The sequence below is a fragment of the Scomber scombrus genome, chromosome 24 (assembly GCF_963691925.1).
Source record: "Scomber scombrus chromosome 24, fScoSco1.1, whole genome shotgun sequence".
Lineage (NCBI taxonomy): Eukaryota > Metazoa > Chordata > Actinopteri > Scombriformes > Scombridae > Scomber > Scomber scombrus.
The window spans coordinates 14,170,178-14,184,527 of NC_084993.1; the positions used below are offsets into that span (position 1 = coordinate 14,170,178).

At 39.8% G+C, this 14,350-nt stretch overlaps 1 protein-coding gene across 3 annotated transcripts in view; it reads left to right on the top strand.

Moving 5' to 3' along the window:
* Window positions 1-12,630: 12,630 nt before the first annotated feature.
* Window positions 12,631-14,350, top strand: part of dmd (dystrophin) — a 184,835-nt gene continuing 183,115 nt past the window's right edge. For all 3 annotated transcript variants that reach the window (XM_062445524.1, XM_062445522.1, XM_062445523.1), the window contains exon 1: window positions 12,631-12,732. In XM_062445524.1, coding sequence (XP_062301508.1) covers window positions 12,643-12,732 — 90 coding nt within the window. In that variant the 5' untranslated portion in view covers window positions 12,631-12,642. The remainder of the gene's footprint in view (window positions 12,733-14,350) is intronic.

Here is a 14,350-nt window from a genome sequence, read left to right on the forward strand (position 1 = left end):
CTCGCCTACAGAAGCACACCAGCGCTGTAATAAATGGACTTTGACAGACACACCAAGCTGCCACCAACTTTCTCATGCGTGCAGAGCAAGTGAAAGAGACACATGGAATAAAAAGGATTCAGTATTAACACAGACTACGTGTCCTTATGATAAATTTAATACTCTCTAATTTATAGCTTAGTGCTGTCTGGATATAAGGCAGCTATGACATTACTTTTACCCTTTTTAAAGGTGAGAAAAGACATATTGTCCTCAGCCTGAAGGATACAGAATACAGCATCTGTGTATGTCTGAGAAGAAGTCTGCTTTTTGAGAAGACACACACACACACACACACACACACACACACACACACACACACACACACACACACACACACACACACACACACACACACACACACACACACACACACAAGAAATGAGTCAGCTGTGTTTGGCATTCCAGTCACATGCTGCTAGAGATCATTGCACTCATTGCCGTCACTGTTTGCTGAAGATGAAAGGAGTGTTTGTGTGTGTGTGTGTGTGTGTGTGTTTGTTTGTGTGTGCGTGTGTGTGTGTGTGTGTTATTATCACCTGTTCCCTATAAACACTGCACAATAGTAAGCCAGATATAGAAGGTTTTTGTCAGGTATGCGAGTGTTGAGCAGGTGCATCTCTGGTTTTGCATTGGTGTGTGTGTATTTGTGTGAGGATGTAAATCCTAGTTTCTTTAGAGGAAGATAAAAAGACACACAAGTGTTAAAACAAATCAGGACTGAACACATCTCAGAGGCAGCCTATGATTTCACACTTATTTGTTGGCAGGTGCAGAGAACAGGTTACCCTTCACGTCACCCCAAATACTACAATCCCAATGTTTTGGTACATCAACAGTCTTTTTTTGTTGAACAATGTAGCCAATCAACACCCACAGTAGGGTAGAAAGGTGAGCTGCAGTGCCATCGACATGTCAGCTGAATGCAAGTGTGCAGGTGTGGTTGATTACAGAAAAGGGGCAGACACAATGAATTTACAGTTTGATTTTTTTTTCAAAATGAGTATACAAAAATACACAAGGAACGTCTTTTACTGTCTTATATTATAATACCAAATACGCCTGGCCACATCTGCAATTTGAATTGTAAGAAATGATGTTCCTATTCCTGATGGATTATTGACAGAATTGTCACATCACCATCCATCACTTTTACAGTTTTCATCACCCTCTCCTTTGGCATGTCATTGTGGGAAGAGAGTGTTCATGAAGACCAGTCTAGAAATGAAATGATATTGATATTCATGCAGGTATATTTACTTCAACTGCATTTCATGTTGTCATATTTTGGTCCAGTGGGACCACACAACATAGCCACAGCAAGGTTACAATCCGTTTATTGTACACAACTGGGACACAGTGTTCTGGTTCAAGTAATCACTCAAGCTTCCCACTTACAAAATCATAACATCCTCAACAGAGGAACTGAAGAAGAAAATGTGACAGTAGCACAGAGGGATTGTTAAGATATTAACGCAAACACATCTGAATTTGACACAAATGTCACACCACTTCAGTCAAATTAAAACACAGGATACATCTGTTTGCTTGCAACTTCAGGTCTTGACTCATAATCATCACAGTCAGACTTTTTCTCCAGTGTCAGCAGTAATCCAGATGATGGTTGTCTACACTGTGCAAACATGACTTTCCATGTTACAGATGGTGTGGATGTGTTAGCTTTAATATTCAGCAAGTATAATTCTCAGCAGCATATGTATCAGATCATCAGATTTGTTGTGCAGTGCAGGATGACCATGACTGATGTTGCACAGCTGGTTTTTCTCATGATCCCATATTGAAGCCTGGCAGCGTACACGATTTGATAGTAAACGAGCTGAAGGGAACATCTAAAAAAAAAGTGAGTGCTGAATGGACAAAGTGAGCTTTTCAGATTTTTATCAACAGCTCTCCTTTCTTTTATCACAGAAACTTCAGTACCGTACATTCATCTGGATCTCATAGCATCACATCCAGAGAGAAATATCATGCAGAACGGCCCTATGCAGTTCTTACTTGTACTTTTGTGTGAAGTGAAGGAGTTCAAGTATCTCGAGGTCTTATTCATGAGAGAGGTTAGGATGGAGCATGAGCTTGAGAGACGGATTGGTGCAGCATCAGCAGTGATGCGGGTGTTGTACCAGACCGTTGTGGTGTAGAAAGAGCTGAGCCTGAAGGTGAAGCTTTCAATTTACCAGTCAGTCTACGTTCCAACCTTCACCTATGGTCAAAGGCTCTGGGTAGTGACCGAAAGAATGAGATCGTTGATACAAGCAGCTGAAATGAGTTTCGTCTGGGGAATGTCTGGGCTCAGTCTTAGACTTAGGGTGAGGAGTTCAGACATCCAGTGTGAAGCTTGGAGTAGAGCTGCTGCTCCTTTGCTTTGAAAGGAGTCAGCTGAGGTGGTTTGGGCACCTGGTCAGGATGCCTCGTGGATGCCTCCCTCTGGAGGTGTTACGACCTGTCCTACTGGGAGGAGACCCCTGGGCAGACCCAGATCAAACTGGAGGGATTTATATATCTCTCCTGGACTGGGAATGCCTTGGGATCCTCCTGGAGGAGGTGAAGGGTGTTGCTAGGGAGAATGATGTCTATGTTTCCTAACTCAGCATAATTCCACTGTGATGGATGGAAAGACTTTTGTCCTATTACATCCAAATGTCTTCTTTTGTCCATAAGCCAAAGATATTCAGTTACCTGTCATAGAGGACTAAAGAAACCAGAACATGTTCACATTTAAGAAGCTAGAATCAGATAAATTTGACACATATTCTTTATAAAAAATAAATAAATAAATTTATCAATTATCAAAATAGTTGGTGATTGTTTTTTCTGTTAGTCATTTAATTGTTGCAGTGCTACATGTGAACACCTAATCTTATACATATGCTATATGTGTAATGAGTATAAATGACAGTAGACAGTAAATGAACACAGAACATAAAGCAGACATGATAATTGTTAACTTCCACTGGTAAGCCCCTCTCACATCTGGTTTGTATTGAATACATACATTTATGTGAAATAAACAGACACAAATAGTAATGTAATTGCCATTTTTCCCACTAAGACAATCTCCATGTACCAGTTTTTATATATGGAGCAAACAGTTCATATACAGATTTTAAAAAGCATAAATGAAGCGATGCTCAGAGGGAGGTTCTGTTGCCATTTCATCTCTACACAGAGAGGAGTAGAGGTCAGGGCCATCTACAGCCTTCCACTTCACCTGGTTTAAAGATCTCTACAGACTGAAAGAAACCATACAGTGTTGCACTCTGCTTTGTTCACACAACATACAGCTGAGCACAGCCAATGCCAAAAAGCCTGTGATTTGGTTTGCTGTAAAACTGACACTGACATCTGCAGTACAGAGCAGTTACTAAGGTTCAACTGCTTGTGCTGACAGCTGTAATTACAGGAACATATAGTCAACCCAGAGAACATCTGAAGAACTTCTTTTATTGTTAGTGAACTGGAAATATGGAAGAAGCCTTCACTGAATGGACAAGAGAGGAATTTTTTGAATTAGTGTGAGTGGGCAGGGAGGAGAAAAGAAAGTGTGTTTGTGTCCTCTGGAGTAATATTCAAATCTGCAACACTGTGTTTTTTTTGCAATTTGTTTTGCCTTGTTTCTTTTTAACTACGTCCATCTGCTGTTTCTTCAGTTATCACCTGCAGCCCCACACAGTCCACCATCCATTCAAATAATACATCTACTCCTAGCACACACACACACACACACACACACACACACACACACACACACACACACACACACACACACACACACACACACACACACACACTGCCCTGGTGTGGAGAATGACTCAATAACAGCGAGTCTCAGGACAATGCCGAGAGGCGTAGGTCGACAGCAGCGAGGAGGGTAGGCAGGAGGGAGGAAAATAAGAACTTAAGAGAGGGAGAATGAAATGTGAGAGAATGAGTGTGTGTGGGAGACAGTGAGTATAAAATATGAGACAGAGAGCGGAGAAAGAAAGAGAAATGTGAGAAAATGAGACACTGATGATGAGACGATCTCAGAAGATTGATAACGGAATTTCTTTATTATAGAAAAGTGCATTTTTCTTCTTCTTTTTTTCATATTGTATTTCCACCTGCACTAGGTCATCTCTACGTTTATTCCGTCTTTCTTTCTCACCGCCCGCGTTAAAGTATATTCGATGCATCAGTAGGAACTCGTACATGGCAGCAGTTGTTGTTATAATGGATGATTGACGCAGGAAAAGAGATTTCTGCCACAGTAACCAGCACAGTAATAATGCAGAAAAGATTCATGACGCTTCCAGTGAAACATAAAGAAGAAGAAGAAAGGTTGAACGATGCTGTCTTTACTTTGCTTTTGGTCTGTGTCCTTGCCCCCTTCTTGTCTTTCCCAATTCCTCCTACACTCTCTCATTATTACTTACTTCAGTAGTCTTTTCCCTCCATTTTCAAATATCACACTGCTCACTGTGCTAAATCAAGTGTTGCCGATAAATTAGTCCAGATTAGCTGATCTTAAATCTGTTATGACACCTCTAATAAGCCACGTGCATGTGAAGGTCATATGCAATGTCCAAGTGTGATTGAAATAATTATCAGCTTCAGGTTAAGAACTCTAACCATGTGGAGGCTATTGAAGTTTTTTTTTATAATAACCTTCCATCTTCTGTAACTTTTGTTCAAATCATGCTGGGTTACAAAGATTGTAGAGAACCTCAGTTCAGTAAAAATACAGATTTTTGAAAATATTATCCATATATTGAGTCAGCTAATGATGATCAAATCGTGTGATTTTTCTATAGACCTTCCAAATGTTATCAGACCGACTGGTTGTAATTCTGATAGTGAATCTAATCATTTTGCACGAGTTGGTTGATACTCAAAACAATTGATCCACTATGGCCTATAATATAAGCATGCTTGTTTTTGTAGTTCTCACTGCCAGAAGGGGGAGACAAAAGGAACTCCAGCTTTAATTAGTAAGCTCAAAGTTAGGGATAAATGGCAAAAAGCAGTGGATAAACAACTGAAATGATTAGCTCAAAGTAATGGATAAATGGTGAATAGTTGAATGTAATTGATATACTGGTGTTTTATACACTCAGGTCGGCTGGTCGTGTCTAACCTCTTCTAACACGTATCTTTGTAAATATATTCCACATACATTTGTGAATAGCTCTGCTTCGTTCCCAGGACTCATTTTTATGAACAGCTTCCAAACTGAGAGCCTTTTATGTCTGCTGCTCCTCTACTTGGAGCCTTTTGCAGTTACTTCTACAAATTGCCAAATCTGGTCTTTCTGTGAATGTATATCATTGCTGTAGAAACGCTGTGCTCTTTCTCTTAGCTCACTATAATTTAGGGGTATTTTAGAGTCTAGTTATTGATAAGTAATTTTAATATTGTCCTTTTCTTTCTAGTTTCATGATCATTATTGCCCAGGCTGAGTTGTATAACTTTCTACTATTATATGTAATACTTTCAATATTCAATTAAATTCAGATTTTGATTTAGAAGCAGAATTTACGGCTTATTTTTTTATCTGTAAATAAAAAGATGAAAACAGCATTTCATCTCTTTCTTAAATGAGTTTCTTATGTAGTAGTGCAGCAACTCCATTTCTCCTTCTCCCCTCACGCCGGCTGAAGGCCCAGAAAAAGACCCTCGCACTGTATTCAGCCTGCAGCATTTTCCAATGTGAAGTAACTCTTAGCTTGTAATCTTAGACTTGTCAGTGCTGATAAAGAACAACCTCTTGGGTATTAACTGCCATCTTCACATTTAACGCAGGGATGGTTTGTGATTACTCAAGAGATGTCTCTCTATACTCCCAACAGCTCTAATGTTGTTCTGGCCAGCCAAGAGCAGAATTTCCAGTATGTGGGATTGGCTGTTTGACCTTTACATGGAATGAGTAAACTGACCTCATATCACCTCCTGCAGCACAGGTTCAGCTGTTGTACAGCTCAGGCTTCTATGTTAACAGATTGCAGAGACTGGTCTGTGGTAGTAATGCACATGTTGGATCTTTGGGAATATTTTGCATTTACTGTATACACAAATATAATATTGTGTGTGTATGTGTCTTACAGACAGGGAAATCACCAGTGGAGAATCTGTTCTCAGACCTGTGTGATGGACGACGCCTGCTGGAGCTGCTGGAGGGGCTGGCAGGACGCGAACTGGTATAAACACACACAACACACACACACACACACACACACACACACACACACACACACACACACACACACACACACACACACACACACACACACACACACACACACACACACAGGAGCAAACTGTATACCAACTCCAAACCAAACCCCTCCACCCCATCCCCAGTGGAAATTATACCCCTGATTTAATAAACCGGTAGTTTTGTAGGCAAGATTCAGAACGGGAACACCATCTTTCTTCTTACCAAGCTACATTCAAAAATAGCAACAAATAAATGCCAAACAGCTTAGATGTGATGGACACAGCTGTACATATAGTTGTCAGTAGACTTCCTGCAACATCTTTCAGTCATAAACCTTCACAGATAATATTTATATGCAGAGAATATATTGTACATGTTTGTAGATAACAGCAGTTAATTGTATTACTCCTCCCAGCCTGAACGCGTCTTCGTTTTTCTCTGTCATGTAATTGTAATGACACGTGGTTAAGACTTACTAATTAGTTCTTAATGTGGAAATTAAATAACACTAACAAAATTAACCAAGCGTGTCCCAGCGTGCTCTGATACACTTGAACATGCTCGTAGTATGAACAGGTAGACAGACAATAAGGCAGATGCAGCATGTTTTCTTTTACTATGTGATTTAAGGTAATGATGTCAGGCAGAAACCTTACAATAAGCAGATTTCCATGCTTATACCACCAACTCTGCTTATACCACCAACTCTTATACTCCTTTTCAGTGACACTAGTAATCTTCATTTAAAGTTGTCCACCTGGCTGATTCTTGCGAGTTGTAACCATGTGAAACTAGTTTTATTTCTCCCTTCCTTCCCACATTGGGGTGAATGCTACATGTACCTCAGCTCGACCTAAAACTAATCACATTCCTAACCTTAACACTCAAAATCATCATTTGAAGACATGGAAATTGTTCTGAAAATTGCACCGAAGTGGACGAAAATGGCAAGTGCAAAGATTGAAAAACTAAACTGCTTCTTAGAATGACGAAAACACACACAAACACACACAAACACACACGCACGCACGCACACACACACACACACACACACACACACACACACACACACACACACACACACACACACACACACACACACACGCACACATAGTAGCACAGCCCGCAGTCTTAATCAAACTTTTACTACTCCCACCTTGTTTTTCTTTTCTCCCCCCTCCAGCTCTCTTCACCTCCTCCACTTTGTCTGTGTGTTGGAATCCTTCTCTCTTTCTCCTTCTGTCTTTTCTCATTATCTCTTTGTTTTTCTTCTCTCTTATTCTTTCTCTTTCCGCTACCATCACTTCACTCCCCCATCTCTGTCTCTCCCCATTTCTGTCTCACGGAGAGACATGACCATCTTTGTCCTTCGTTTGATACTATCTCCTTGTTGTAATGACACACACACACACAAACATAAACGCACACTTTTATTGTAATGTGGCCGTTTGTAGCGCTCATGGATGCCTCTGAGCAAGGTCTGTTTATGCCTCAGTAATCTCTTCTGTCTCGTTTGTGTGTGTGTGTTTGCGTGTGTGTGTGTGTAGGTGAGGTTGGAGAGAGGATTCACGCGTGTACACTCGCTCAACAATGTCAACCGAGCTCTGCAGATCTTGCAGAAGAACAATGTGAGTATGTGAGACACACATTAGACTTTATCCTGATGTAATTATGTGTGAGAGTTTAATATCTGAGTGCATTAATATAAATCAGTCAGCAAATAGTCAGGTGCTTAAATTAAACTGCCTTTCAGGTTACTGTCTTCTCTCTAACACATTTTGAAATTAGCATAAAACAATATGAAGAGTGACTGATAAGTTGTTCTCTTTTTCATCCATAAGGTGTACTCTTTGAAGTCTCCCTCCATTCAATAATGTGTTTTGCTTGTTGTTGATTTAAATGGCTCTTAGCTACTGTACGTGCTTTCCCCTTAATTACCATTTCTATGATGGTCAAGCTTTCCATCCCAGCACTACTCATATGAAGTGTACGGTTATAATGGTGGCACATTTACCACTCAGAAAGATATTAATACTCACTCCATTAATTGAAGTGTGAGTTTACAGGAGACTTTTATTTAGTTTTCCAGCTGACTTCTTTTAAACTGAGATCCAAGTAAAAGGGTATTTTAATATGCGCAATACCTAAATATAATGTCATGCTACAGAGGCTACGCGTCCCTTGCACAAGTTAATATCCACACCAATTGATGATCCATGTAAAAGACATTACACACAGTATATGAATAAAGTTTACCCCTGCAAAATGACATAGCTAATGATGTGCTCCTTGGTCCCTTAAGTCCAACCTGCTAGGTTGGAAGCTAGTTAGTGTTACTGTTTAATCTATTCCTTATATTTTTGCCCCTTATGTTTCTTTTTTTGTAAACCTCTAAAAAGTAACAGCATCTCCAGAGTATTAATCTAACTACACCTCAAAGCACACTGCAAAGCTCAACAGGCCTGCTTTGCATTGTAACTGTTGCTAAGCTATAATTACACCGCTGCTGTTCAGGGAAGGGATTTGGAGAACCGCCACAGTTTATGTCCCCACAAGGACTCTAACCTTTGCTTTGTTTTAAGAGTCACAAGACAGAAAGTTGGGAACCATTGAGTCAGAGTGATGAGTAAGAGGACCGGCTTACACTTTGTGAAATAAAGCCATAATGAGATTTGTCTCTCTGTTTGTCCGTCCTCCAGGTCGAATTGGTGAATATCGGAGCGGCAGACATCGTTGATGGAAATCACAAACTTATTCTCGGGCTCATCTGGAGCATCATTCTCCACTGGCAGGTGTGTATGTGTGTGTGTGTGTGTGATAGAGAGAAACAAAGAAAGAAATAATTGCTATGAACAGCTATTTGGAAGCTCCTGTTTTCATTTTTTGGAGAAGCATCAGATATTAAGTTTGACTTCTTTTTTATGCAGTTGCAGCTAATTTTAGCAACATTTCAGATTGCTGTTTCTGATTGGACTGTGAATCCATTTTACTCTGTTGTTACATTCAGTAACATTCATTCAGTAGCAGTTACATTCAATGAAGCCCACTCAGAGTGATTCACAAAGTGTTATTGTTAAGTTATTGTTAAGATAAACAACCCACAAATTTACCACCAGGAAAAAATGCCTGTTTTCCATAAAGCACAAACTGAGTCATGTATAGATGACATGTCTTATATACATTACCCTACAGCTTCAAAACTCACATTTGTTTCAAATTGATAGACCAAAATACTGCACAGCCTCCTCCTGTATCCATGTGAATCTGTTTGCCCATGTCTTTTGGAATGTGTACTGTGTTCTGGACAGCAGTGTTCAAGGTGAAGGTACAGTCACATTGCATGGAGCAATTGTAATAATAGGAAGCAGTAAGAAAAGAAAAGTGATTTCTTAAAGATATTTTACTTGAGGGACAAATACACTACAATGCCTCAAGGTTAAAAACACGTTATTTTACAAAACCTGCTTAAAAAGCTGATTCCCAAATCCAATTTCCATAGTAATTGTGTAATATACTTTAATACTTAAGGTAGATGGGATACAAGAGAAATGAATGTGATTCAATAAGTATGCCAAAGGACATCAAACTGACTTAATGCTACATAATATTCATGTATTTTATATGTCTTAATGCTCAACATACCCAAAATGTGTCTCATAGGAATATTGTATAGAATAGGAGACAGCTATATATGGATTCTATCTCATTTTAAAGAAGCCGCTAATAGTGTTCCAGGTATTTCTGACCTAGAAACACGTACAGGTCTGGTATCCAACATCATAACTTGGGGGGAAAAAAAGTACATCCACCAGCCACATTAATGCGAGTGCTAAAACTGTACAGGGCTCCAAAGTTTCCTTTAATGTTCTTTTTTCACCACGTCTGGTTCCCTCCTGGTCTTTTCACTGCCTTTCATCTTTCTGCCAATTCACACAGCAACATTAGGCCTCCACTGTTGGCTACTTCTCCCCTTAAGCTGTGTTTAAAGTTCAAAATGTATTTTATGAACCAAGTTCATGTAAAGTCGGTCGTTTTAATAGCATATATTATAACACATTTTAATTGTATTTCATTCCTCATTAAGTTGAATGGAGGCTAATGTCTCAATCACACTAGTTTTGGCATAGACTTAATGACGCGATTAATAGCTAAACACAATTCTATAATGAGGTGTGTGTGTTCAAGAGTGTGGGTTGCATGTGTATGTATTGTGTGTGAATATGTCTGTCAGAGGCTGCTACGCCCTGGAGGTTATCATTTGCTTGTGTGTGGGCATTTATGCCAGTCTGTGAGGGCTTCTCTGTGTGTGTGTGTGTGTGGATCTCTATCAGTGTGTAGGTGTGTGTGTCATTGTGAGTTTGTGTATACAGCAGTCTTTGTCAACGCGCCCCTCCAATTAAAGTGGAAATGCATGCAGTGACCTACTCCCAAATGAGTCCCTTTTTTTTTTTTTTTACCCGGCAGGCCACATTCTATGAAGAATCTCTAACAAACCTGTTGTGTGTGTGTGTGTGTGTGTGTGTGTGTGTGTGTGTGTGTGTGTGTGTGTGTGTGTGTAGCTGTGTGTGTGTGTGTGTATCTGCATGTGTGTGAGTCCCTTGCTGGGAATTCACCTCGACACAAATTACAGCAAACTCTATTAATAGGTTCAGTTGCACATTGTGTGTGAGTGTGTATCTATGTATGTGTGTGTGTGTGTGTGTGTGTGTGTGTATGTGTAATAGCAGGAATGACTTTCCTCCTCTTTCTTACTCTCTAACTTTGTATCTCTCTTTCCATCTGTGTATGTATGTGTGTGTGTGTCTGTCTGTTTGTCTCTCTCTGTGTGTGTGTGTGTGTGTGTGTGTGTGTGTTGCTGAATGTGGTTGTTTTTCTGGTTGTTTTTTCTTGTTCGTTGGAGGGTTACAACCGGACCCCCCGATGTTTGTCATCTTCCACTCATCTTTCCAGCCCCTGCTTCGAGCACCGCCTCACTGCATGAGTGTGTGTGTGTCAGAATGGACAAAGGCCAGGGCAGAGGAGAGTTGGGTGCTATCAGAGAGTATGGACACAGGCCAGTGGGGGGAGGGAGTGGAAATAAACAGACAAACCCCTATTTTTGCATGCCCTGAACAAGTGCTCCAAAACTGTCACTCACAGTTGCCGAAAATCCAGCCTGTGAGGGTGCAACCATATCCACACACAGTTTGCTGCATGAATATGTGTGTACACAAGTGTCCTTTTGACTGTGTGTGGAGGAACATGCCTGTGAATATGCAAAATATCTCCAGACAGGCTATGTCAAAACTTTGCTAGAAAGCAGCAGATATTTTTAAAATGTCTCTTTATGGTAATGCTACATTGTCAGGCATCATATTAGCATGGATTTCAATATCTGTTGTTCTGTCTATCAGGGGAGTTCTTTAAAAAGTCTTGTGTGTGTGTTTGTGTGTGTGCGTGTGTCAGCGAGTGAGAGAGTGGTAATAGTTATGGGTGATGGTAACTGCTACAGTATCAGCTGCCACTGACAGAGCATGTGTGCTGCATCAAGGCAAAGTGTTGGGTTCAAACAGACATATTTATGTGTTTTTTAGCCTTGCTATCTCATTCCATGTCATTAAAAATGTCATTCTGTATGAATAACAAATGATGAGTGACAAACATAAACAATCTCCAATTGCCTCAAATGTGTGTATATGCCCAAATTGGATACATAAGAATAGACCATAAGAATTTGTCAGTTAGGATGAAGGCTCAATAAACTGCTACGATCCTATAACTGAATAATTTGCAAACTAATCCGATAACACTTTTACTACTGAGCTATGAGTACAGTATCATCTTACACAGTGTTGTTTTATGAGTTTTTACTTTGAACATGTGACACGTTTCATTCATTAAAAATAACGCTTGTTGTCTTTGAGCTGTGACTGAGCTCTTCATTATCTAGTCATATTTCTCCATACAGCAGTGTGAACAGAGCTGGTGGAAGTCTTTTGTGGGACAACAGAGATACATGTTAAAGAACTTAAGGAAAACTTCTGTGATTAATAGAGATGAAATACAGACACAGAAAGTAACATTTAGACTTACTGGATCCTTCAATGGGGTTTTCAAAATCTGAAAATATTCAGTCAATAGCAGTTACCCTCTTACTTTCCAGAGGATGAACTGTTTCCACTTTGGATCCTTCATGAACTCTTCTTTAACCGTAATCTCTAATCAAACTTTGAACTTTGTACACAGGACACCATTAGCTGGATTTCCATGAAACTTGCAGTGGATATTCATGCTCCCCTTGAGGATAAACCCTTTCCATCACACCTTAAATTTTGGGTGATTATAAGTATATGTTTACACTAATTATACTGTCTCTTTATGTGTGTGTGTGTGTGCAGGTAAAGGATGTGATGAAGGATGTGATGGCGGGCCTACAGCAGACCAACAGTGAGAAGATTCTGCTGAGTTGGGTTCGTCAGAACCTACGCCAGTATCCTCAGGTCTGTACCTTCACTCAGTCTTGTCTTCCATCAACAGGCTGACACATTGGATCCACTGTTAGTTGTCCTAAAGCAGTGTTCCAGGAGTCTGTAGTAGTCTGTGATGGCATAAAAAATTGCTGTCTTATTAACACAACATGTAAATGTTGAGTAATTATTGCTTCAAGTCTAATGAGGAGAATCCTGAGGTGAAGTGTAGAATGCTATAACACTGCCAAAGACCTTATGATTCTTTGGTATTTGTCTACCTGTCTGATTGTCAAACCCCCATGAACAGATTTTCATGAAAGTTGGTTGACAGGTAGGCTTTGGGCCAAGGAATAATGGATTAGGTTTTGGTGGTGATCCAGATCTGGGATTAGTGCCATCAGATGATTATCTTTTTATAGCCCCAAGCATGAAACTAAAACACAGAGAAACTTAGTCTTAAAAATATGTTTTCAGGGGGGGAAAAAAATCCAATTAACTTAAAATTTCAGCCGTAGGGATGACACCTCTCCTAGAGCTTTGCACAGAGTGCCATGTAGTTATTCTCTGTTTCATTTAGTTTCTTTTGGCTTGCACTGTTCTCTACTGTATTGTAAGAATTTCAGGCAGGACTGCCAAGAGCACTCACTACACAGCCTATGCTGCCTTTTGGATCCAATATGGCTTTTGATAGCTGTTTTCATCCAAATTACCTTAAACTATCCCAAACGCACACTTTGAAAGTGTGATCTTTATTTTCTAATCAGGGAGATCTTTTCCTGATTTACTTTCATTATGTGTCTGTGGGCTCAACAGCAAATCATATCTCAGAAACCATAACTGGACACGGCAGGCCTGTCAAAATGTGATTGTCTCTGCTTGCCAAAGCAGTATCTATGGGGTTCTAAGAGTGGTACCATACTTTAAAGAGTTTAGTGGTCGGATTTTTTTATTGCATCCCAAAAACACAACAGCAAAAGTGAATCAAGCAGTGTGTTTGTCTGCTTTCACATAACCTGTGAATGTCAGCATTGCCAGCTAACTAGCATAGGCTACTACCTACAATAATAAACTAGTGTTACAAAAAAATCAGCTTTTGGAACTCATCCACTGAGGGAGCCAGGGTGCTTCTATATCAGAGTTTAGGCAAACATAGAAGCTCTTTACTGGATTCGGAAAAGTTTAAACTCCAACGATGAACAATCAACATGACCTAAGACACCCTTACTTTAGCCAAACACATCCTCAAAGCCTTTTCTAAAAAAGTAAACCTATTGTATAAAAGCATAAATGTAATTGTTCAACTGGGACATGTAGCATTAACCTCTTTTAGCATGATACCTTTGCCATATGCATTTACCATAGCGTATAATATGCTAACTGTTTTAAAATGATTCAACTGGAAACATCAACAGCTCTGTTTTCACTCAGATTTGAACTAGAAATGCTATAAATGGATAAATTGCTTAATTGAAGACACTTTCTTGTCAAAGTGACAACAAAGTTGAAGAGCTAAATCTGAGCCTGTTATCATTATGAAGTGTGTTGCATGCTAGAACGGAAAGCTTGACAAGTACAGAAACACTATATACTTTCTGAGGCTTTGTGATACGTGAAACCCATTTTTCACCATTGTATTCACTCCCTCCAC